The sequence below is a fragment of the Pleurodeles waltl genome, chromosome 5, assembly GCF_031143425.1.
Source record: "Pleurodeles waltl isolate 20211129_DDA chromosome 5, aPleWal1.hap1.20221129, whole genome shotgun sequence".
NCBI classification, from domain to species: Eukaryota; Metazoa; Chordata; class Amphibia; order Caudata; family Salamandridae; genus Pleurodeles; species Pleurodeles waltl.
The window spans coordinates 420,490,759-420,517,063 of NC_090444.1; the positions used below are offsets into that span (position 1 = coordinate 420,490,759).

General features: G+C 45.5%; 1 protein-coding gene across 2 annotated transcripts in view; it reads left to right on the plus strand.

The window, feature by feature from the left end:
- Positions 1-26,305, plus strand: part of CCDC88A (coiled-coil domain containing 88A) — a 1,055,351-nt gene that overhangs the window by 801,782 nt on the left and 227,264 nt on the right. For both annotated transcript variants that reach the window (XM_069234179.1, XM_069234180.1), the window contains exons 24-25: positions 11,943-12,035; positions 12,224-12,438. In XM_069234179.1, coding sequence (XP_069090280.1) covers positions 11,943-12,035; positions 12,224-12,438 — 308 coding nt within the window. The remainder of the gene's footprint in view (positions 1-11,942; positions 12,036-12,223; positions 12,439-26,305) is intronic.

Sequence of the window (26,305 nt, forward strand, 5' to 3'; positions counted from 1 at the left end):
GAATAGCGGTATTCCCTTACCTGGACGATTGGTTGATCAAAGCCAAGTCTCCAAAGTTGTTGCTGCATCACCTGCAGGTGACAACCCAGTTGTTGTTCGACCTGGGGTTTTCGGTAAACGTGCCCAAGTTTCACCTGGAGCCTCTCAACACCTCCTGTTCATAGGGGCAGTACTAGATACAACATTGTATCGGGCCTACCCTCCGCCTCAGCGGATTCAGGACATTCAGGCGCTGATTCCAATGTTTCGAAATGGAGCGGTTGTTCCGGTCCTCAATGTCTTACGCCTGCTTGGTCTGTTTGCTTCTTGCATTCTGTTGGTCACTCATGCGCGCTGGCATATGAGGGCTCTTCAGTGGTGCCTCCGCAGGCAGTAGTTTCAGCACAAAGGGGATCGCGAGGATTCGATAAGGATCTCCAGGGACACTGCAGCGGATCTCCAATGGTGGGCAGTGGACGGCAACCTTTCCCAAGGAAGGCCGTTCTCACTACCACCCCCAGTGGCCACAGTTGTTACGGATGCCTCCACTCTAGGGTGGGGTGCTCATCTGGGGGATCTGGAGATCAAGGGTCATTGGTCTCTGGTGGAACAGATGTTTCATATCAATCTGTTGGAACTGCAGGCGATACGTCTGGCTCTCAAGCCCTTCCTCCCTTCCCTTCGCAGTCAGTCGGTTCAAGTCCTCACGGACAACACTACAGCGATGTGGTACGTAAACAAGCAGGGAGGAGTAGGGTCGTACCTTCTCTGCAGAGAGGCTCTGCGGCTCTGGTCTTGGGTTCAGGACCATCAGATTTGCTTGATAGCAAATAATTTGGCCGGGGTTCTGAACGTACACGCGGACAGTCTCAGTCGGTGCTTCTTGGCCGATCATGAGTGGCGTCTCCATCCAGATCTAGGGCCAGATGTAGCAAATTTTAAATTTGCGAGTTGCAAAGTGCGAGTCCATGCGACTCGCACTTTGCACCTCGCAAATTGGTATGCAGTACGGTGTCTCAGACACCGACTGCAACTCGCTATGGGGTCGCAATGACCCACCTCATGAATATTCATGAGGTGGGTCGCAAATTGCGGCCCCATAGCGAGTATAGGCACTCGCAAACATGGAGGCCTGCTGTCGTCAGCAGACCTCCATGTTCGTGACTGCTGTTAAATAAAGCAGTTTTTTTTTTTAAGTGTAGTCCCTTTTCCTTACAGGAAAACGAGCTGCACTTAAAAAAAAAACGAAACCTTTAGTTTCGGTATTTTTTCAGGGCAGGGAGTGGTCCCTTGGACCACTCCCTGCCCTGAAAAAATATTTGTGGGTCCAGTCACAAACTGGAAGGGGTCCCATGGGGACCCCTTCCAATTTGCGAGTGGGTTACCATCCACTTGAAGTGGAACACCCCTTCCTATTTGCGAGTCGGAAATGCATATTGCGAGTCGGTACCGACTCGCAATATGCATTTCTGCATAGCAAAGAGGCATTTGCACCTCGCAAACGGTGATTTTCGCCGTTTGCGACGTGCAAATACTTTGCTACATCTGGCCCCTAGTCCGGTACATCTTTGCGATGTGGGTGTCTCCGCAGGTAGATCTATTCGCCACTCGGGAGAATGCGCACTGCCCGTCGTTCTGGTACATCTTCGCGATGTGGGGATCTCCGCAGGTAGATCTATTCACCACTCGGGTGAATGCGCACTGCCCGTTGTTCTGCAGTCTCCGGTATCTATTGCAAGGAGCGTTGGGGGGGTACGTTTCAAATACCCTGGGGCGGCCAGTTTCATTACGCGTTTCCCCCCATACCCTTGATTCCTCGGGTCCTGAGGAAGATTCTCCAAGACAGGGCCCAAGTCATCTTGGTGGCACCAGATTGGCCGAGAAGGGTGTGGTACACAGACCTTCTACAACTCTCAAGGTGCCCTCTGCTCCGTCTCACACTCTGGGCAGACCTCTACTCACAGTCGCAGGGGTAGGTTCTACACCCCCACCTCCAGAGCTTCCACCTACATGCCTGGAGATTGAACAGAGCAACCTGAGTTCTTTTTCTCTCCCACCGGATGTAGTGGATGTTATTCTGTCATCCAGGCGACACTCCACTAAATCCATTTATGCCAATAGGTGGGCTAAATTTGTTAGTTGGTGTGGAGAGAAGCAGAAAGATCCCTTGAAGGCCCACCTTTCCGAGGTTTTGTTATTTGCCCTTGATTTAGCAAAGAAAGGCTGTTCAGTAGCTACAGTGAAAGGTTATTTGTCTGCTCTATCAGCTTTTATTTGTCTCCCGGGTCCGCCCTCTTTATTCAAATCTCCGATTGCAAATAGGTTTATTAAGGGCTTACTTAATAAGTTTCCCCCCACGCCTTTTCACATGCCTCAGTGGGATTTAAATCTTGTGTTAACATTTCTGATGGGTTCACCGTTCGAGCCCATGCATTCATGTCCTTTAAGGTATTTGGTTCTTAAGACGGTAGTCCTTATTGCTATAACCTCTGCTAGGAGGATTGGGGAGCTTCAAGCCCTTTCCATAAAACCCCCCTTTACCTTGCTTTTTCCTGATAAAGTGGTACTGAAAACCAGGGCGTCTTTCTTGCCAAAAGTTGTCACTCCTCTTCATATGGGACAGGGTATTACCCTTCCCTCTCTCTACCCTCCCCTCCAACCCCTCTAAAGAGGAAGAGAGACTCCATCAATTGGACCCTAGAAGGGCTCTCAGTTTTTATATTGAGAGGACGAAAGACTTTCGTCTAGAGGATCAGCTGTTCGTGGGGTATGTTGGTCAGCGGAAGGGCAGAGCAGTCCATAAAAGAAGGATCTCCAGGTGGGTCATTCTTTGTATAAAAGTTTGCTACTCACTGGCAAAGAAAGTTCCTCCTGAGGGAATCAGGGCTCACTCCACCAGGGCTAAGTTGGCCACTTCGGCCCTGGCCAGGGGAGTCCCGGTGGTGGATATTTGTAAGGTGGGAACTTGGGCGTCCCTCCACACTTTCGATAAGCATTACTGCTTGGATGGTGAGGTTCGGAGGGACGGCCATTTTGTGCGATCTGTTTTACAGGATTTCTTGGTGTAATCCGACGGGCACCCACCTCCGAGTGCGGTACTACTTTGGGACTCTATTCGTAAGGTGAGGAATCCACAGGTAGTTTGTATCCATCAGAAGAACAAGTTACTTACCTTCGGTAACACTTTTTCTGGTGGATACAATAGCTACCTGTGGATTCCTCACAGTCCTGCCCGCCTCCCCGTTGCTTGTCTGATTGCACTAGGATGTGTGGTTGTATAGATATATGTGTATATAGATATTTTTTCCTGTATATATATATAAATGATGTTTTTTCATTATATTGCATCATGAGGGTTTTATGTGTATATGTATTTATTGGATTTATTGTGGAAGTCGGTTCGCACCTGTTCTCCTCAAAGGCATGTAAGAAATGGGTGAAACTGATGTCAGCACACCAACGAGGACCTCTTATTGGCATGGCGACGTCAGACGGAGTCGCTTGGAGCCATGCTATTGTGACGTCCTCGTCGACGTGGAGAGCTAGGAAGAGAACTTTCCGTCGGATGCTGGCGCAAGGATGAATTCATAAGGTGAGGAATCCACAGGTAGCTATTGTATCCACCAGAAAAAGCATTACCGAAGGTAAGTAACTTGTTCTTCTGGCAGAGGCCTACAAAGACACAGGTGCCAGTGTCACTATGGTGACTGAAAAACTGGTGTCCCCTGTGCAACATCTACTTGGTCATCAGTACCAAGTGACTGACGCCCACAACAACACTGTATGCTGCCCCATGGCAGTTGTTGATTTCAGTTTGGGGGGGGGTGACTGGCCCAAAGAAGGTTGTAGTTCCACAGACCTACCTGTAGAGTGCATCTTGGGGAATGACTTGGAGACTTCAGCTTGGGCTGAAGTAGAGTTGGAGGCCCATGCAGCAATGCTGGACATCCCAGGGCATATGTTTGCTTTAACCAGGGCTCAGGCCAAGAAGTACAAATAAAAAGGAATCTTGGAGCCTGGAACACTGCCCCAAGGGGCTCCCAAAGCCAAGGGTAGAAAGGGCAAAATGTTGCCCCCTACCCCACCCTCCGGTGCGTATTCCTCCTTCCAGGACGAGAAATCCACTCCCTTGATAGAACCTACACCTGAAGAGTTGAAAGCTGACACAGCTGAATTTGAAGGTACAGGGGGGCCTGCCAGGGAAGAGTTCAGTAGGACACAGCACACCTGTCCCACACTGGAAGAGTTAAGACAGAAAGCTATTCTTCAGGAAGCAGGGGATGTCAGTGGCACCCACAAGGTGTATTTTGAAGTCAACCCTTTATACTCAGAAGCATGGGAACCCAAACCTAATGCCATCAGGAGGTTGGTAGTACCTCTGCAGTATAGAGAATTTTTGTTGACCCTTGCACATGACTTACCTCTGGCAGGTCACCTGGGGCAAAGCAAGACTTGGGACAGACTTGTCCCACACTTTCACTGGCCCCATATGTCCAAAGATACAAAGGAGTTTTGTCACTCCTGTGTCACCTATCAAGCCAGTGGCGATATAGGTGGCACCCCAAAGGCCCCCCTAATTCTACTACCAGTGGTTGAGGTTCCATTTGAGAGGGTTGAGGTGGATATTGTTGGCCCCCTAGACCCGCCCACTGCCTCTGGAAATAGATTCATACCAGTAGTGGTGGACCATGCCACCAGCTATCCAGAGGCTATAACTCTAAGGACCACTACAGCTCCTGCAGTGGCAAAAACCCTCCTGGGAATCTTCTCCAGGCTGGGCTTTCCACAAGAGGTGGTATCAGACAGTGGTACAAACTTCATGTCTGCATACCTTGAAACCATGCATGAAGGAATGTGGTGTTACTTACAAGTTCACCACCCCTTAAAACACCCAAACCAACGGTTTGGTTGAGAGATGTAATAAAACTCTCAAAGGCATGATGATGGGACTCAGGAGGAGATAGGATGTCCTATTGCCATGTCTTCTGTTTGCCTACAGGGAGATGCCTCAGAAGGGAGTGGGCTACAGCCCCTTTGAACTTCTGTTTGGACACCCTGTTAGGGGTTCACTTGCACTTGTAAGGGAACGATGGGAGCAATCTCTCAAGCCCCCTAAACAGTACATTGTAGATTATGTTCTTGGCCTCAGATCCTCGATAGCTGAGTACATAAAAAAGGCCACTAAAATATTTCAGGACAGCCAAGAACTGCAGAAGCAGTGGCATGATCAGAAGGCTGTCCTACCTGTGTACCAGCCAGAACGGAAAGTGTGGGCCCTTTAGCCATTGGCTCCCAGGGCACTCTAAGACAAATGCAGTGGTCCCCACACTATAGTGGAGAAAAAGGGTGAGGACACCTATTTGGTAGACCTTGGCACTCCTAGAAGCCCCCTCAGGGTGCTTCATGTGAACCGCCTTAAGCCCTACTATGACAGGGCTGATCTGACCCTGCTCATGGGAATTGAGGAGGGTCAGGAAGAAGAGAGTGACCCTCTCACTGATTTCTTCTCTACTACTGCAGCTGATGGGTCAGTGGATGGAGTGGTCCTACAGACTGATTTTCCGAGTATCAGAAAGAGGACTGCTGGAACCTCCTAGCTCGGTTCTCTGAACTGTTTTCTCTGATACCTGGTCAGACAACATGGTGTGAACACACCACTGACACAGTAGACAGCCTGCCTCTTAAAAGTAAAATTTACAGGCAACCTGATCATGTTAGAGATTGCATCAAAGCTGAAGTGCAAAGAATGCTAGACCTAGGAGTGACTGGACTGAGCACTCCGACACCCCGTGGGCTACCTCAGTAGTGCTGGTACCAAAACCTCACTCACAGAATGGAAAAAGAGAGATGCGGTTCTGTGTAGATTAAAGAGGGCTCAATACAGTCACGAAGACGGATGCACACCCTATTCCTAGGGCAGATGAGCTTATAAATTCACTGGCATCTGCCAAGTATCCAAGCACCTTTGACCTGACTGCAGGGCATTGGCAGATCAGATTGTCAGAGGATGCCAAACCAAAAACTGCATTCTCAACCATTGGAGGGCATTATCAATTACTGTTATGCCCTTTGGTTTGCAGAATGCACCTGCCACTTTCCAGAGGCTGATGAATACAGTCCTCCAAGGTTTGGAAGCCTATAGTGCAGCCTATCTCAATGACATAGTTGTCTTTAGCTCCACCTGGGATGGCCACCTGGTCCACCTATGGAATGTTTTGGAGGCTCTGCAAAAGGCAGGCCTCACTATCAAGGCCTTTAAGTGCCAGATAGGGCAGGGGAAGGTTCTCTATCTGGGCCACCTGATAAATGGAGGCCAGATTCAACCATTGCACGGGAAGGTTCAGACTGTTTTAGAGTGGACTCCCCCTACCACATAGACCCAGGTGAGAGCCTTCCTAGGCCTCACTGGGTACTATAGGAGTGTCATCAAGAATTATGGCTCCATTGTTGCCCCTCTTAATGACCTCACATCTAAAAAGATGCCAAAGACATTTGAATGGACAGCTAGATGTCAGAAATCTTTTGAGGACCTTAAACAGGCCATGTGTTCTGCACCAGTATTAAAAAGCCCGGACTACTCCAAGACATTCATTGCCCAAACTGATGCTTCAGAGGTAGGGGTGGGGGCGGTTGTTTCTCAGATAAACACTGAGGGCCAGGATCAACCAGTTGCTTTTATCAGTATAAGGTTGACCCCTAGATAGAAGCGTGAGTCAACTATAGAAAGGGAGGCCTTTGCTCTGGTCTGGGCCTTGAAGAAGCTGAGGCTATACCTGTTTGGCACTCACTTAATTGTTCAAACAGACCACAAGCCCCTTCTATGACTCAAAGAGACGAAGGGAGAAAACCCCAAATTGTTGAGGTGGTCCATATCCCTAAAGGGAATGGACTACTCAGTGGAACATAGACCTGGGAGTAACCACTCCAATGCAGATGGACTCTCCAGATATTTCCACTTAAACAATGAAGACTCAACTGGGCAAGGTTAGCCTTCTTGTCTTTCGTTTTGGGGGGTTGTGTAGGAAAGAACCCTTGTTCTTGGCATGGTTACCGCCAGTTTCTGCCTGTTGTCAGTATGTTTGTGTCTACTGGGTTCCTGCTAACCAGGACCCGAGTAGTTTTGCTATCTCCTCTAAATTGTACCTTTTTCTTCCCACAATTGGCATACTGGTCCCCCCATGTAAGTCCCTAGTATATGGTACCTAGGTACCCAGAGCATTGGGGTTCCAGGGGATGGTTATGGGCTGCAGCTGTTATTCTGCCACCCAAAGGGAGCCCATGCAAAGGGTTCTGCAGGCCTGCCAATTGCAGCCTGCATGAAACGGGTGCATAATTCCCTTTTCACTACAGGTCACTACACCAGGTCACTATAAGTACCCCCTAATGTAGGCTCTCTCAGCATAGAGGACAGGATGCAGGTACCTCTGTGTGAGGGCACCCCTGCACTAGCAGAGGTGCCCCACAAACTCCAGATCCATTTTCCCAGACTTTGTGAGTACGGGGATGCCATTTTGCGCGTGTACTGGACATGGTCAAGAAGCCATTTGATAGGATTGAATGGTCATACATGTTCTGCATTCTCTGTTGATTTGGCCTGGGTGAAGACTTTATTGCAAAAGTTAAATGGCTATGTACTGCCTTGTCAGTGAATGCAACTGTGGTGGGTTCCTGTCTGACTACTGTTAGATGCTATGGTATACACACCAGTGTCACTCTTTTTTGCCCTTGCTATTCTCCCTGTTATTAGCGCTGCTTGCGGCAGCCGCCCAACAAAATGCCGGCATAGCTGGTATCCGACCGTGGTGGGGTTCTTGGAAATCCTGCTCTATGCTGACTACATCTTTGTATGACCTGGCGAGCTCGCTGCCCCAACTGATGTTCGTTATTGTGCACTTGTCTGACATTTCAGGTTATAAGATTAGCTGGGATAAGACTGAGGTGCTACCATTGTCCCAGCTGCCGAAAAAGGCTGCTGTTAGATTCATTAAGTTCCAGTGGCGACTGGAACACCTCAGATATTCTATCTCCCCATTCTGCAATACTTGAAACGTTGGGGTCTCTTTAAAGGGGTGGTCTCTGGCTTCTATAATCTGCTTCAATACCAATAAATGAATGTCCAGCCAGATACTTGCTTTTATTAAAAGTTTAACATTTATATATGAACACAAAGTAAAATACGATCATCACAAATAATTTACACATTCTTCGCAAAAGCAGACACAACGCTAGAGTCAGATAAGATCCTGACTTCCACTTCCATGTCCAAGGACTGTGCTTATTTTCCATTTAAATGAGGCAACATTCAGGCTAGGCACTGCTAGTAAGAACAAGACTTAAAATGTTCACAATGGCTTTTAAGAAGTCATAGATTCTCAATGCTGTACGAACTACTCGCAGTCAAGTTCTTGAATAGGCGTGATGTATATGTGCACACTACTATTCATGATTAGAGCAATTTCCCCATCATGGTTTGGGGTCAGATGGCCGAATTCCACAAGCCCATCTGTATACTTGATTACAATAAGTACATGGGTGGATTGGACAAGTACGACCAGGTTCTTTAACCATACAAGGCGTGTCATAAAACTTGCACTTGGTTCAAGAAACTGTTTAACCACCTGATCCAAATGGCAACATACAAGGCGTATGTTGTTTACCGTCAGACAACCACAGGAAGACTCATGACTTTCCTTGACTTCCAGTTGTCAAGAGTAAGGCCATGCAGAGTCTCAATGGCCTGATGATTAGTTTTCTGGGCTCTCTTTGGTTTGTGATATGAAATGCCAGGTGCATGTCTGCGGCCCATCAATGAGCAGTAGTCTAGATGCTTTGGGCAAGATGGCAGTCACCCACAGAGCTCCTCTGGTTGTTCCATTAGCCTTCCTCATTCCGACATGAGGTGACTTCAAGGTTCTGGTGGTTAAGTCAGTGCTCTGCTTACATGGGTCACAACCTACTACGCTTTACTTTTGCACAATGTTCAATAGTGACAGGCCTCTCTTCACCGAGGCCCCCACTTGGCATATGGGGGGTCACAAACAGAGTCACTCAGGGCAAAGGGCCCTCTGGATCACAGCACTGCACAAGGCAATGGCCGTTTTTGGTGACAACAGTGCAGAGGGCAATAGCCCTTCGTCTTAACTACAGCCCCCACCTTATATATGACAGCCCCTCCGTGCCACAGCACTGCACAGGGGGAGAGCCCTCTTTGGTCACAACAATGCATAAGGGTGACGGCTCTTAATCTTCATTGTGACCCCAGCATGGCATTCAGGGGTGACGAACAGCGGCACACATACCAACAGCCCGATTGGTTCTGCAGTCTCAACTAGACTGGAGTCTCACCACTTTGCTTCAGGGATTCACTCGACAGGATCCCAACTTGACCATTCTCCCTCCACCTACTTTCCCACTCCTCACCCAGTGATGTTTCCAGAATCAAAGAGCCATTTTGAAGTGCACCGGATAGCTTGGCTCTCCCTTCCTCCAGTGTGTGTCTCACCCATCGTTCAAAAATGCAAATTTGTCTAAGATGGCTATCCAAGGCCCCGTGTTTCTAATATGGAACCCACAGGCATCTATGTACTGTACCACATGTAGATGTATAAATTTAAAAGCATGCATGTGTAACCACATACATGCTACACAGGGCTGCATACTAACATAATACAGGCTAAAAGTGAGTTAGGTACACAACAGTGAAACATTAAATGAGTGGGCCAGAAGTCCTCACTTCAGTGATACAAGTAATTGGCCTGTTCATTCCACTGATCACTTATAAAATCAATATGCTGCCCCACTACACTCCTGCTACTTAACTCTTGGAAAGGGCAGTAGCCCTTTACCACTATGAGGATAAAGCTTTATGCGCCTCACCAGGTCTAACAAGACTGCAATCCATTAGACAGGCCTAAGTCATGGCGCACATGCGTGATCCATTTACCCATGACAAATATTGGTGCCAAGGATCCAGATATTTTAGGAGCAGGGAGCATTCAGGGCAGGGATGCAGGTCAGTCTGCATGCAGTGGACTTTTCGTCCCAACAGTTACACCAGTTAAACAGTAATCCACCCACCAAACTCAAAAATCTAGGAAAAAGTAAACATGAAGATTTCAATTCATCTGCCTTTTTATGTGTATTCTTGGCCTTAAAAACTGTCTGCCTCTCTTCAAATATTTGTTCATGCTCACTAAATTCTGTTGGTCCAGTCCTCTCTCCTTCCATCCAACCCTCTTATAACTTTTCTCTTCGACTTCTCCAAAAGGGTGAATTGTTTTTGCTACAGTAGTCTAAAATCTCTAAACAAATTTCCAATCCTCTAATGACAAAAACATATTATTGTTTTTTATGTCTTCCTGAATTTGTAATTGATGCTGTGTCCATTTTCTGTGTCTTACATTGAACACCAGTCAAGCATTAAGCATTAAACAAATAAGCAATTAAATAGCTGGTGCAACTGGAATGATCTAGAATCACGGATGTGTTCTAGCTCAAATGTTATCAAAATCTTTGTACTTTGAAGAACTCCTGTTTGATACTTTTAAATGTTGCTTTTCATTTGTAAACCATCTGATGCCTAGTCCTACTGCTTCAACAGTTTTTCTGTGTCCTAAGAAAGCAAGTCCTGTCTGATATGGCCGAAAAACAAGTTTTGTTTTATATGCATAGGGAAAGAAGCCTTGTTTTATATGCAGTAAGTGTTGAATGTGTGAAATGTGACTAAATGCGATCTTGACTGCATTCCCGTAAGCATTACCTCTGCATTGACATTATGCAGTCATTATTTTGGTTATTTAACAAAATATACACCCTCACTGGCAAATCTAATACATAAGCTATTTTTCTGAAGACAACTTTTTTTAAGCTCTTCCTCTGTCCCAAAAAGTACACAAATTTCACTCTGTCACTATTCTCTTTGTTCACCCTTGTTTATTGTTTAAAGATGGTGCAAATATTTAATAGACTAGATCACCAAAGGGGGGCGATCATTTTAAAAAATAGCACAGAAAGATTCAGAATCTCAAAATCTCTTCTCTTCTGGCTTGGTTTCCCACCCTACAGCTGCTCAAATAGGTTATGACATAAAAGAACATTGTAGCTTTGTGCCTATTTGTAACACAAAGTGGGGTAGATTTATTAAACTGTCAGGCAATGCAGTGCAGCGGCCAAACATGCTGCAAAGCGTTACATGATAGGAAGGGAGCAGGAGAACACCATATCTGTGGAGATATGGCTCTCTCCTCCCCTCTTCCTATCTCCGGCTCTGATTTCAGCTGGCGTGTGCCACACATACACCTTTGCGCCTTAGTTCAAGTGTGTGTGTGAGAGTCTAGCATAGGTTTTGTACTGGAAGGATGCCCTTCCAGTGCAAAATACTATGCCTAGACAACTTCTAATACGTTTCCTACTTTGTATGTGTTCTGTACAGTGCAGCACACATGCATAGTAGGAAAGGAAAGGAGAAATTACAACACCTGGTTTTAAAAGGCGTAATTTTTTACGCTAAACCGTGTCTCACATTTTTGGTATATAGGGTTTTGCATCTAAAAAAGTGGGTCGTTTAATGAAAATACCCATGTAACACCCCCTTGATGCTAAGTAATGCAAAGCAGCGTTTGGTGATGCTCTTGGTTACTTTTGGTTTATTTCCAGTGCGTTTGCCATTATTGACTGGAAAGCAAATAATGAAAAAACATTTGTCGCTAGTTTGCATCACTTTTGTGATGCACAGCCAGTGCAAAATGTTAGTATGTTTTTGCATCCAGCTCAGTTCCACTTGGTCTATCCCCTAGTGTACAATTTTATTCAGTGCAGGATAAGTAATACATTGCTATGTTAATTACTCTGCTGTTCTAAAAGTCAATTATAATGACTAATGAGAGTGCTGTTGGTTTGGAGAATCAAAGTACTGAATAGGAACTGTGAGTTAATGTTTTGTTTATTACCATTTCTTTCAACAGTGATAAATTAAATGAATTGAGGCGACAAAAGGAAAAGTTAGAAGAGAAGATCATGGACCAGTACAAATTTTATGAACCTTCCCCCCCGAGGAGGTACTTCTCCATTGTATTAACTACATTTTGAATTTATGGAGGCACAACAACTATTTATGATTATACATATATTATATATATACATATACATACATGATATTTATGATTATACGGATAACTTTTAATTTGTTTTTAGCAAGATAATGACAAGTGATTAGTCATGGATGTCCATCATATTATTCATTTAGGAGGGGGAACTGGATCACACTAAAAATGAGAAAATTGATAAAATCTAAGAAAGATGGCAATCGTGAGCGTCTCAAGTCCCTGACCCTTACACCCACCCGTTCTGAATCCAGTGATGGGTTCCTTCAGTTGCCACCTCAAGACAACCAAGATAGTTCTTCAGTTGGGTCAAATTCTCTGGAAGAAGGCCAGACCCTGGGAACCAAAAAAAGCAGCAGTGAGTAAATGAAACATTGTATTTTTAAGTACTATAGCTTAACTACTTGTACTTGTTTTCAGTATTCAGTACCAGTATAGACGTTTGAGAATTAAAACCTCCAACAAGTTTGAAAATTAGCTATGTTGTTTTAAGCACTAAGATTTTGGATGTTTAACATTATTTGGTTTAAATGTATTTATGTCACCAACTAATATTTTGATTGAAATCTGTTGTAAAGGCAAAGTCATATGTACATTTATTTGGTGTGCTGTTTATTTCAAATTGATGGCTATTTGTGCTTTCTAAGTGGTTACCTAAGTTTCCTAGAAGAAATATTAGAATGCATAGAAAGTGCCATGGTATGGGCAGAAGTATAAAACCTGGGGCAAAACTGTTTTCCAGTTGGGCCATCGGTGTAACTATAAACGTATGCAAATAGTTCCCACAGGAACAATTTCATATAGTTTTAGTGTGTATCAGAGAATAATGTGTGACAAATGTATCCATCTAACTATAAGTTTCTGATGGATACAACTACCTGTGGATTCCTCACCTAATGAATACTCCCATGGCGCCAGCATTCGAGGGAAATCTTCTTCCTAGTCTCTGCACGTCGACGAGGACGTCACTCTAGCCCACGCGACGCCGTCTGACGTCATACAGGCAATAAGAGGTCCTCGATGACGTGCCGACGTCAGTTCCCTTTTTTCCGTGCATTCGAAACGGTTATCTTCGAGGGAGCAACTGTTACTTTCGTGGTTACAGTGCATTTTTTGCTGCGTAGTCCTTCGCTGCAGTAATAATGTCGCAGAGAAAGTCGGGTTTTAAACCTTGTCGTGAGTGTGGGGGCAAGATGTCAGTTACGGATCCTCACTCCGACTGCCTTTGGTGTTTAAGCTCCGACCACGACGTTTCGACTTGCGATTCATGCCAGCACATGAATCCAAAGGCCCTCAAGGAACGTGAGGCGAAGTTGTTTATGGCGAAGTCAAAGAAAGAAAAACATCATAAGAAGTCTTCTTCGCCAAGGCATCGGCGTCATCGAGTCTCCCGGCGCCGTAGAGAATCACGGCGCCATTCAAGCAAGGAGACTCGTTCCAGGTCTTCGGATCGGTGCCGGAGGACTTGGGAGGTCAGTCCCACGGTCACGCCGCATCCATCGACGCCGTTGCCCTCTCCGGCGTCACCGACTTCACCTGGACAGGCGTCGGTGATTGAAGTGGTGCAGCCTCTGGTGTTGTCTCCGGCGTCGCAGACGTCGAGGCCGGCGTCGGTGTCGCCTTCGATACAGGCACCCCAGCTTTTCCCACCCCTGGAGCCGATAGTACAGCATTCCTAAATGCGATGTATACCATCTTCCAACAGATGGCTCCAGGGGGTGCTCCGGCTGGCCCTTAGGCCTTTTCATTGGGTGATCCTGCGCCTCTACGGCCGGCACCCTTTATGCCCTTTCTCCCTTTTGGGAAAGTGGGCTCGGCGCCGGTGGCCACTCCGGTGACTTCGGAGGGATTGGTCCCGGAGATTTCCATGCCGTCGTCGGGATTTCGTCCTGTGACTCCGGTGGGTCCATCCTCTCCGAGTGCTCTTTCATCGGCGCCGAAGTTACCTGTGGCTCCAGACGCGGCGTCGGTGGCTTCTGAAGATCGGCGCCGATCTTCGGCTTCGGTGGAGGCATTGTCGACTCCGCGTATCGAGCAGAGGCTTCATTCGAGGAGACGTGCTCTCCGTTTATTAGAGGAGCAGGAGTACCAACGAGTCCTGGAAGAAGGAGAACTAGAGGACTCGGGTGATGGACGCCATGGTCTAGATACAGCCAGTGGGCTGGACACTTCCCCTGAGTGGGATCTTTCGTCTCCAGGGGAATACACGGAGGAGGCTGCTTCCTTTCACGCAGTGGTACGGAAGGCAGCTAGTTTTCTGGACCTGCCTTTGCCGGTGGCAGAGACAAAACAGAACCTTCTGACAGAGGTGCTTCATCCGGCCTCAGCTGCGGCAGAGCCTCTATTGCCGTTTAATGACGCTTTGCTGGATCCGGTGCTAGAGGTGTGGAAGAGACCAGTATCTTCCCCAGCGGTTCATAGAGCCGTAGCCAGGAGGTATCGAGCTGCACCAACTGACCCTGGCTTTCTTTCTAGGCACCCTACACCGGAGAGCTTGGTGGTGCAGGCCTCCTGTTCATCCAAATCAGCGCCTGGTTCTTTCCCGACGGTGCCTGGGGACAGGGACTCGAAGAAACTGGATGCGCAGTCCAAGAAAATCTTTTCGTCCTGCAGTCTGGCGTTGAAGGCCACCAACGCAACTTGTATCCTGGGGAGATATATTCATGCTCTTATGGATGACATTTCCTCATCATTTACGGAGCTTCCCCAGGGTCTTTTGGATGTTGTTTCAGATGCCCACGCTGCCGTGACCCAGATTATTCAGTCTGGGCTGGACATGACCGACTCGGTCGCCAGAGCAATGGGCACGACTGTGGTGGCAAGGAGACAGGCCTGGCTCCGTAATTCGGGGTTTTCTGCGGATGTGCAGTCAACCCTATTGGATCTCCCTTTTGATGGGGACAAGCTGTTTGGCGCCAAGGCAGATTCGGCCTTGGAACGTTTTAAGGAGAGCAGGGCCACAGCTAAATCGTTAGGACTCCAAGCTCCTTCTTCCTCTGCCTCTTCCAGGATTTTCAGGAGGTTTCGGGGATTTGGGCGTGGCTCTTCCTCCTCTTCCTTTCGGGGGAGATTCCAGCAACCTGCCTCTTCCCATCCCTATAGATCTTTTAGAGGGAGAGGGAGGGCCCGCACCAGAGGAGCCTCTCAGCAGCACTCTGCCTCTTCCTCGTCCTCTGGAGGGGTGCAGCAGGGAAAGCAGCCTTAGGCTTCCACCATTTCCCACTCACTCCTCTCCTGTAGGGGGAAGATTATAGCATTTTCTCCGCAAGTGGAAGACTATTACAACGGACACTTGGGTTCTCAGTATTGTGGGAAAAGGCTACACCCTTCTCTTTCGGGAGTTCCCGCCCCGCCCATCTTATTGTTCAGAAGAACACCTCCTGTTGCTAGAACAGGAGGTACAAGTCCTCCTTTCAAAGGGTGCGGTAGAGTTGGTCCCAGAGCAGGAAAGGGGTCGAGGTTGTTACTCAAGGTATTTCCTGATTCCCAAGAAGGATGGTCGGTTGAGACCAATCCTGGACCTGAGGATCTTTAATTGGTTCCTCAAACAGGAAAAGTTCAAGATGCTGACCCTAGCTCAGGTGCTTTTGGCGTTGAACAAGGAAGATTGGAGGGTGTCTGTCGACTTGCAGGATGCTTACTTTCATATCCCGATACTCAAGTCACACAGGAAGTATCTCCGGTTTATGGTGGGATCGCAGCACTATCAGTTTGCGGTCCTTCCGTTTGGTCTTACTTCAGCACCTCGAGTCTTCACGAAGGTGATGTCGGTGGTTGCGGCAGAGCTCAGAAGGAAGGGGATAGCAGTATTCCCTTACTTGGACGACTGGTTGATCAAAGCCAAGTCGCCGGAGCTTGTGTCGCATCATGTGCAGTCAACGACTCAGTTGTTGTTCGACCTGGGTTTTTCGGTGAACAAGCCCAAATCTCACCTGGAGCCCTCTCAGCGCCTCCTGTTCATAGGGGCAGTACTGGATACAACATTGAGTCGAGCCTTTCCTCCGCCTCAGCGGATTCAAGATATTCAGGAATTGGTTCCAATGTTTCGAAATGGAGCGGTAGTTCCAGTCCTCAAGGTCCTTCGTCTGCTCGGTCTGTTTGCCTCCTGCATTCTGTTGGTCACGCATGCTCGCTGGCACATGAGGGCTCTTCAGTGGTGCCTCCGAAGGCAGTGGTCTCAACACAAAGGAGATCTAGAAGGTGCTGTCAAGATCTCCAGAGATGCTGCTGTGGACTTGAAGTGGTGGATTGCGAGCAACAATCTTTCACAAGGAAAGCCGTTCGCGCAGTCGCCACCAGTGGCCACGGTATTAACGGATGCTTCCACTCTAGGGTGGGGAGCTCATCTGGGGGATCTGGAGATCAAAGGCCTTTGGTCTCCAGAGGAGCAGATGTTTCATATCAATCTGTTGGAGTTACGGGCTGTACGTCTGGCTCTCAAGGCCTTCCTCCCTTCCCTTCGTGGTCAGTCGGTACAGGTCCTGACGGACAATACTACCACGATGTGGTACATAAACAAACAGGGAGGAGTAGGGTCGTACCTTCTCTGCAGAGAAGCTCTTCGGCTATGGTCCTGGGCAAAGGACCATCACATTTGCTTGGTAGCAAATCATCTGGCCGGGGTCTTGAATGTACGTGCGGACGGTCTCAGTCGCCAATTCTCGGCAGACCACGAGTGGCGTCTCCATCCAGATCAAGCCCGTTTGATCTTTCAAAGGTGGGGGTTTCCTCGGGTAGATCTGTTTGCCACTCTGGAGAACGCGCATTGTCCGTTATTCTGCAGCCTCCAGTATCCGATGCAGGGAGCGTTGGGGGACGCGTTTCAAATAACCTGGTGCGGCCAGTTGCTTTACGCGTTTCCTCCCATACCCTTGATTCCTCGAGTATTGAGGAAGATTCGCCAAGACCGGGCGCTAGTCATCTTAATAGCTCCGGATTGGCCAAGGAGGGTGTGGTACTCCGACCTTCTCCAACTCTCAATGTGCCCTCCGCTCCGTCTCCCTTTCAGGGCAGACCTCCTCTCGCAGTCGCAGGGGCAGGTTTTACACCCCAACCTCCAGAGTCTGCACCTACATGCCTGGAGATTGAACGGGGCAACCTGAGTTCCTTCTCTCTTCCGCCTGATGTAGTGGATGTTATATTAGCGGCCAGGCGACACTCCACTAAATCTATCTACGCTAATAGGTGGTCTAAATTTGTTGCGTGGTGTGGAGAGAGGCAGATTGATCCCTTACATGCTCATCTATCGGACGTTTTGTCTTTTGCTCTGTCTCTAGCGCAGAAAGGTTGTGCAGTGGCTACCATTAAGGGTTATTTGTCGGCCTTGTCAGCCTTGATTTGTCTTCCAGACCAACCATCGTTATTTAAATCCCCTATTGTTATCAGATTCTTGAAAGGTCTTCTAAATAAATATCCTCCAAAACCATTTGTTATGCCGCAATGGGATTTGTCCTTGGTCCTGACTTTCCTTATGGGGTCCCCTTTCGAGCCTATGCATTCTTGCCCCTTAAGGTATTTGGTTATAAAAACAGTTTTTCTGGTAGCTATAACATCTGCAAGGAGAGTGAGTGAGTTGCAGGCCTTATCGGTAAAGCCCCCTTATACAACTTTTTATGGGGATAAGGTAGTGTTGAGGACCAAGGCTGCTTTCCTCCCGAAGGTTGTTTCACCCTTCCATTTGGCTCAGACAATTACTTTGTCCACGTTCTATCCTCCGCCTCATCCTTCTAAAGAGGAAGAAAGACTGCACCGTCTGGACCCAAAGAGGGCGTTGAGCTTCTTTATTGATAGAACAAAGGATTTCAGGCTGGAGGATCAGCTGTTCATCGGGTACGTGGGCAAGAGGAGAGGAAAGGCAGTCCACAAGAGAACACTCTCCAGGTGGGTGGTTCTTTGCATTAAAATCTGTTACTCTTTGGCAAAGAAGGACCCTCCTGAGGGCATTAGAGCTCATTCCACCAGAGCTAAGTCGGCCACTTCGGCCTTGGCCAGAGGTGTTCCTGTGGTTGACATCTGCAAGGCCGCAACTTGGTCGTCCCTTCACACTTTTGCGAAACATTACTGTTTGGACTCTGAGGTCAGAAGGGACGGCCAGTTTGCACGGTCAGTGCTGCAGGATTTCTTGGTTTGACCATTTAGGCACCCGCCACCGGGCGTGGTACTGCTTTGGGACTCTATTCATTAGGTGAGGAATCCACAGGTAGTTGTATCCATCAGAAGAACGAGTTACTTACCTTCGGTAACGACTTTTCTGGTGGATACATTAGCTACCTGTGGATTCCTCACAGTTACACCCGCCTCCCCGTTGCCTTTCTGGTCTTACCAAGTAATCCTTGAGTGCGCTCCTCTTGGTCTTCAAGGTTGCAATAGATGTTGTATATATGGATACTTGTGTATATTTATCTGTATATATATATATATATATATGTATATATCTTTGTGTACATACATGATTTGCATATATTTGTTTGTTATATTAAATTTACAGCTATTCATTGCAATATTGTGTATTTTACAAGGTTATGGGATGTTGCCTTGCTCTTTCATTGCATTGGGTTGTTGTTCTCATGCACGTAAAAAATGTTGGTACTGACGTCGGCACGTCGTCGAGGACCTCTTATTGCCTGTATGACGTCAGACGGCGTTGCGTGGGCTACAGTGACGTCCTCGTCGACGTGCAGAGACTAGGAAGAAGATTTCCGTCGAATGCTGGCGCCATGGGAGTATTCATTAGGTGAGGAATCCACAGGTAGCTAATGTATCCACCAGAAAAGTCGTTACCGAAGGTAAGTAACTCGTTCTTCAAAGTTAAAATCTAACATCGGCGGCCCAAGCTTAGTATTGTTGTAAGCTATAAAGGTTTTATCAACTTTACATAATTAATCACAGAAATATCAAAAAAGTTAAAATAGAATCGGAAAGTGTGCTGAAAGTGTGGAGTGCGACAGAGTGATAAATGCTTCAGCACCTCTGTCAATAAAAATATGTACCAGATTTATGCAACAGATAAAACAGTTATTCGGACTAGTGCCACACTTGTCTAAAAGATTACTCAATGAAAGTTAGAGTTATTCCTAACTAAATACCTATAGTCAATACACCTAACAGGTCATCAATTAGCTGTAATTCATAAAGGCCTTCATCAGGGCTAATTAATCCAATAATATTGGAAGAAGAATAGTACACAGACTACACTCTATATTTTCTTTAAGTATGCCTTATTGAAAAGAACCACAGGATTAGGAGAATGTTTAGGATATGACCTGTTTAGATATGATCCTCAATTATTTTCCTGAGCCTGGCATCCAACACTGGAATGAAAAACAAAGAAGCTGTGGATATAGTTAAAAGATTAGTGTGTGATTATTTACAAAACATGTTTTTCACTTTAAGAGTATTTCTATTCAGCAGACACATGAGAGTAGCAAGATTGACCAACGGAAGTAGTTGCTCATCACATATGCCCCTCTTTGTTACCATGGTCAAGTTGTCATCCTTCTTTCCCTTTTCTTCTCCCAATTTCCAGGGATATATTCTATTTTTCAATCTACCTCAAGCTTAACAGAAACATGGGAGTAGCAAGATTGACCAACGGAAGTAGTTGCTCATAACATATGCTCCTCTTTGTTACCATTGTCAAGTTGTCATCCTTCATTCCCTTTTCTTCTCCCAATTTCCAGGGATATATTCTATTTTTCTCTCTACCTCAAGCTTAATCAAATAGAGGCAAAATGATTTACTAAGAGCCATGTACACAAATGGAGATTTTAGATTTAAGTTCCATTTTGTGACCTTGAAAGACCAACATAACAAGTAGCTCCCTCCTTCTCTCCTTCAACATCCCAGCGTGGAAAGAGAGATCCATCACACACTGATATGCCTGCCTCACATCGACTATTTTAACTGCCAACAAAGATCAGTGGATATCTGCTAACAAAATAGAAATGAAGATTGACATTATGTATTGAGATGATATCCTTCATCTAATATTGTTTGACAGGAGCAACACTCAGTGGACCACCCAAGAGCCTTGGGCTGCCACAGAATGCAACAACAATGGCTTATCAATTATAAAAAAAATCTAAACATAAATTAACCGCTCACATGCACTAAATTGGCTCTGTTGTTCCAGTTTCATCAGCCCATTCATACTTGTTTATGTTGTTGTGACTGGGTGGAGCATAGCCCTCTGACTAATTTACAGTGCCCAGTTTGAGTTCACATTCCTTTTCGAGTCATCACCAATTTTTTCACCTTTTTTCTTAAGTAGTATCATGAATTCTTTAAACTATTTTTCTCTTTTAGAATCTCATGCTTAGACTCCCCATTGTTTTTTTCCCAAAGACGATGCAGAAATTAATCCAGAAGAGTTGAAACATTGTTGATATGTTAAACATTAGGATCAATTAACATCTATTTTTACAAAGTCACATTGATAAAATGTTGAATGATAAGTTAGTTTAAAGATTTTTAAAGATACTAGTGTTTCTTGCAAAGTAGACACTGCCAAGAAAAGTGCGTATCAGTCATGGAGAAACTGGAATGAGCATGGTAGAGTAAACAGTGATTTGTCACTGGCACATTAGAAGTTACCACTGTGGAAACACGTTCTAACCCACAGAGAGATTTGGACCTAAAATTACAAGGAAAAGTGCTCCCCTACAAATGACATCTAGCACTGCTGTAGATAAAGAAGGATTTGGATATGCGTATACACTAAGTTGAAGTGGATAGTCTTGGAGAAGGCCAACTTATTGCCTTTTAGCACTAATCATACCAGGGATAGGCAGGTATATGTTCAAACCCAACAAATCTCTCATTGTTCTTTCCATTTAGTTTACCACAACTTACATGCATCTATGAGTGTGCCAAGTGCTTGATCTGTAAACTAACATTCTTGCTTTAATCACATTCCCCATTTCCCATTTTTCCCCTGGCCTTCCCATCGGCCCTATAGAGGAGATACAGAAAAGACAAGGAGCTTTTAGCTAGTTCTGCGTTGCTTCTTTGGGACCAAAGATAGCCTAATAGGTAAAGCCTTCTCCAAAGCCTGAACCCACCCCTCACTCATCACACAGAAAATAATCTAACCCTCTAAATCCTGTAATATGACTCAGGCATGCCTCATTTCCCTGTAAAAAAAAAAACATGCAGGCCTGACACAAAGCAGTGGCAATAAGGTAGCTGGAATGGCTTTTTCAATGAAAAGGTCTGTTCGAAGGTTCCCCTTCTTCCTGCCATGACCTTTGAAACCTGAAGCCAGTAGATCCCGAAGTAGGGCGAATAGCCTAAACTAATAAAAATTATAAATGCAATTATCCTTGTGATTTTGTTGCTGATAAAATAATGTATCTGCAAGGTCTAATAGTTCCAAAAGTGCAACTGATATTTAGCCTCCAACTAGTTTTTTGCACTTTTGGGGGAAAACCAAGTTAGGCTTTAGAGTCTGACTTAGTCGCTGCCCTAAGAGATACAACATACTTGCAGGTCTGTCAACACTCATTGTGAAACTCTCACAAACCACTATCTGGGTCATATATATTTATACTCTACTATACTGGCTCCTACTCAAGTTCTGGGCACCTGTGCCACAAGATATGTTCAAGTACCATGCATGCATTCATGTGCATGTTAAACATGTATACCACTCTCCCTGCATGTATCTTGCTCTTGGATCGCTTCGCATCTAGATTTTGTGTTTCTTCCCTCACATCTTTCTTCCTTCAGATCAGGTAGCCTGGGCCACAGCCTTCCAGTTTAAGCTGTGTGTTTTAGACCATCTGCCATTTCCCAAAATGTATCTGCATTGCTTTGTTCTTAGACAATATTTATCCAGTGCTTGCCTGGGCTGTGTGTTCTACTGTCAGTACAAGGACCATCTGCCTGGCTTGATTATAGAGTAGTGTTTCCCAAATTGTGGGTCACAGCCTACTGGTGGGTCGGAAGATGATTTTTGATGGGTTGCGAAGTCCAAGAATTATATAACGATGCCTTTATATTCTGTATTTATATAGTCACATTTGCTGTCATTTGAAAACAGGGTCAAATGTCAGGTAATGTCTTCTGACAAAATGCTGCTTATTTTTTTAACATGGGGATTGGTGTTTACAAACTCCTGTCACTTTGCAATCAGAGAAAGAAAAGTAAAGTGAATTAGGTGACAATCTTACTGGGGTACAGGCAGTGTGAAAGGAAACACAACAACATGTAAACACCTGTAAAATGTACACTTTCAGCAGTTAGGAAGCAAAGGTGAGTATGATGAAAACAGATATTTTAACAGGATCAAAACAAATCAAGACACTTTACCTTGTGATGCACAAATGATAAATATTCACGGACACACAATTTTCACACCCTATCATGTGTGTGCAGTAGAGTTTTATCAGTAAAACTGTATATCTGTGAAAATGTCATGGCCATTTCAATGGAAAATGTGCTTTCTGTACAACAATGCACTACTGCATAATGCTTTAGTTACAATAAAATAGCTCCCACCTCATGTCCATTAAAGCTAATTAGGTTGTGACACTTTGTTGTTCTAAAATTTGGGCCACAGCTCTAAAACGTTTGAGAAGCACTTACTGAGAGTAAGTGGTCATTGATCCCAAAAGCGATGTTGGTGTTGATTACCAAGAAGAATCAGAGATATGTACAGTCTTTTGGCTCTTGTGCATGGAATTGAGTAATCTCCTTACCAGTGAAGTAGTGAACCTGGCCCTTCCCAACCCCTTCAAGGACTCTCCCATTCCCTTGCAGAGGTCACTGTCACAGATGTTATGAATGTAGTGCAAGAAATCATGGGAAAGGTGAAAGCACCTGGTCTAAATACAATTTACACCCCAATACCTACAAATTGTCCCTTTTAGACCCTGGTGGCATGGCCTAAGGGAAGGTGGTGAAGTACCCAGGGGCACTGATTCCTTCAAGATTAAAACAGCCTGCGCTGGAGACTATAGCATAGGCAAGTCGAGCCCGGCTTTTTGTCTAGGCTTGGATGCCCCAAACAATCATTGCACTGAAGGACCTAAGTCTTTGTCCACACTACTGACTCTAGAAGCTGCACAGGGAAGTCAAACCCTGTTCCTCCTGTGGGTGGTCCCTGTCCCAGCAGCAGTCAGAAGGGTTAGGGCCATCTCCACACACTTCCTCTGCTTCTTCTTGTGCTCACTCACATTCAGTGTCCATTCCAAATCACAAGAGATGTGGATGCACGAGGAAGTTCTGGCCAAGTCTCCCTCGCTAAAAACAAAGCTGCTAGCTTATTATGGAAAGTGAGTGCAGCTAGACCTCCAGCTGTATTCTCACACCAGAGCTACACCTGGAGACCCTGGGTATGAGCTCCTCCTCATTAATTGTGTCAGATTAAGAGCACTAATCTTATGCACAGTATCCATCTTGAATGATTCTTAGTTCAAAGTCTTACCACCTTCACCACTGATCACATGTATAAAAACATGAGGGCTATGGTAGAAACAAGGAACATGTAGTAAGATAAGAGAGCAAACAGAGGCAAGGGACTCCACTACTTCTGCATCATCACTTGGCTGGACATTGAAGTTTACGGAATGTAGTGAGTTTCTGCAAAACAAAGAGCTACCTTAGGTCTTCTGCCTTTCCGAGAATTAAACATATTTATAGTTGTAAATTGATATACCTGAACTCTATCTCTGTGTCACCAACTAACTGTAGTTCGACATGAAACTGGAAATGAATGAACATGGATAATACAAACAAAAGGTAAAGTTGCACATCTCTATAAATTGTTCTATCCCTGTATTTTATAATTACCTTAAGTTCCATCTCTACACTCTCTTTGGTGAAGATGAATGTGATCTCAACTTGAGTTCTGTCAACTGGAAAAATAACTAATATTAATTTTCTGTTGCACCTAATTCTAGCCGTCATGCTATGCAAAACGTGGATTATTAGTTGAAGTGGATTGCAGTCCTCTTGAAGTAATAATGGCATTATTTTTGGCTCAGTCTAGTTAGGTCGCATTAATGTAAACTTGAGCTTAACCCTTGGTAGCTGTAGTACAGAGCAGACAGGTTTAACTCAGGAGTAATATGTAAAACATTTATCAGTACCAAAACAGTAAAAACATAGAAGATACAACACAATAAAAATCCCATTCCAATTTCTAAAACTAAAGAAAATGTTAATGAGCAAATAGACATCAAAACTACAACAACCTGATGAAGCAAACCGAAGATAGGATTTTTGAACCTTTTAGATGTTTCTAGTGCTAAAAAGCACAATACTCCAACTTTGGGCATCTGGTCGAGCTAGACTACATCAGACTTAAAGAGTGACTGCGATAGAGCATGGGTCTGATACAGGGGACATGGCCATCCTGGTTAAAAGTTAACTTTCTGACTAAGGGCCCGATTTAAATATTGTTGGATGGAATATCATCTGTCAGCATGGTGACGCACTCTATGATCGTCATGCGAAAGGTACTTCTCCCAAGGTATTTAGATATGGCCATCTGGCTAGCACATATACCTAGCATTTCCAGGAATTGGTGTCATGGCGATTCTTCGAAATTCATTAAAAGTTTGATGGACCCCTCCATCAACATAATGGAGTCATAAGTCAAACTTTCAAGTTTTTTTTTATTTTCAAAAATAAAACCCCAAAGCAGGATTTTGTTTTTGAAAATAAAACAATATCTCCTTTAAATTAGGTGAGTGGACTTTCAGGTCAGCCTCCAATGGCCCTTATTCTGTTGGGCTGTCAAAGGAGTGTAACCACGAAGGAGACAGTGTAGTCTCCACTGTTGTTAAACCAAATGTCTGTCTGCATTTAAATTGGGTGGGCAGACCATATGTTGGCAGGAAAGGTACTCTGTCACTATTGCGATGGAATACCCTTTCCACCAACATTTAAATGAGACCCTAGTAATATTATTGTTGGGGAGAGATCTCATTGACAAATTTGTCGGCCTTTTGGGCTCTAGGTTGGATCTGAAGAACCGCTCTTCAGTGGCAGCCTGATGGAGTCTCAGTCCTCGGTCAGAACTTCACTCTGGTGGGAAACACGGGACGGTCATTGTCGACGCAAGGGCTTCTGTGCTGGTGAAGTCCGGAGTCTGTATCCAGAAGGGTCATGTCAGAAGTGGGATGAAGGTTTCATATTGGCTTTAGTAAAGTCAGTTTGCATTTGCAGGGAGATGGAAGAAACTCAGTGCGGGATTGTAGGAAGCTGGCTCTGTATATACTATTTCAAAATGAGTCATAGTGTGCACAGAGTCCAGAGGTTCCCCTGAGGCTTAACAAAGGCTAAAGTAGATAATATTAATCCTCTGTTTTGTGGTAGTGTGGTTGAGCAGTTAGGCTTATTAGAGGGTAGTGCAAAGCATTTGTTGTACACACACAGACAATGGAAGAAGCACATACTCAATGACTTAACTCCAGACCATTGGTTTTTATATAGCAAGGATATATTTTCTTAGTTTATTTATAGAACCACAAGATTCAAGTTGCAGGTAAGTACTTCAATAGATTCGTATTGCACACATGTACCGATAGTACTTTGTTTGAAATTGATAAGTTATACAGTTTTTTAAATATTGGCAATTATCTGTTTTAAAAGTTGACAGTGCAACTTTCAGAAACAGTTCCTGGGGGGAAGAGAAGTTAATATGACTTACAGGTAAGTACTTGACTTACAGTTCCAGTCTCCGGAGCCTAGGATGTCCACCGGTCAGGGTTCAAGTTAACCCCAAACTCCCACCACCAGCAACATGGGATCAGCCGGGTGTAGAGGTTGAAGCTGAGGCAAACTTAACATGGGATCCTCTGGATACTGGGGGCACTCAGTTTCCGATCTGCTCGCAGATAAGTACCTGTGTCTTCGGAGGGCAGATCTGGGGGGTTTAGTGGAACACCAGGGGGGCCACAAGTAGACACCAAACACACACCCTCAGCGGCACGGGGCGGACGGGTGCAGGGTGCAAACAGAGTATCAGGCTCCCAATGCTTTTCTATGGGGGGACCCCAGGAGTCACTCAGATGCTGCAGACGAAGTCCAGGGTGTCGACTTGGACAAACCACAGGCTAGACAGGGAGGAGGGCCTCCTGCTGAATGTAACTCCACTGTAGGGTTGAGTTCTCCAAGGACTGGGGGTTGCGGGTGCAGTTGTTCTTTAGACGTCGGAATCTTCGTCCGGAGCTTTTGTGGTCAGGGGGTCCTCTGGATTCTCTCTGCAAGTGTCATCGTGG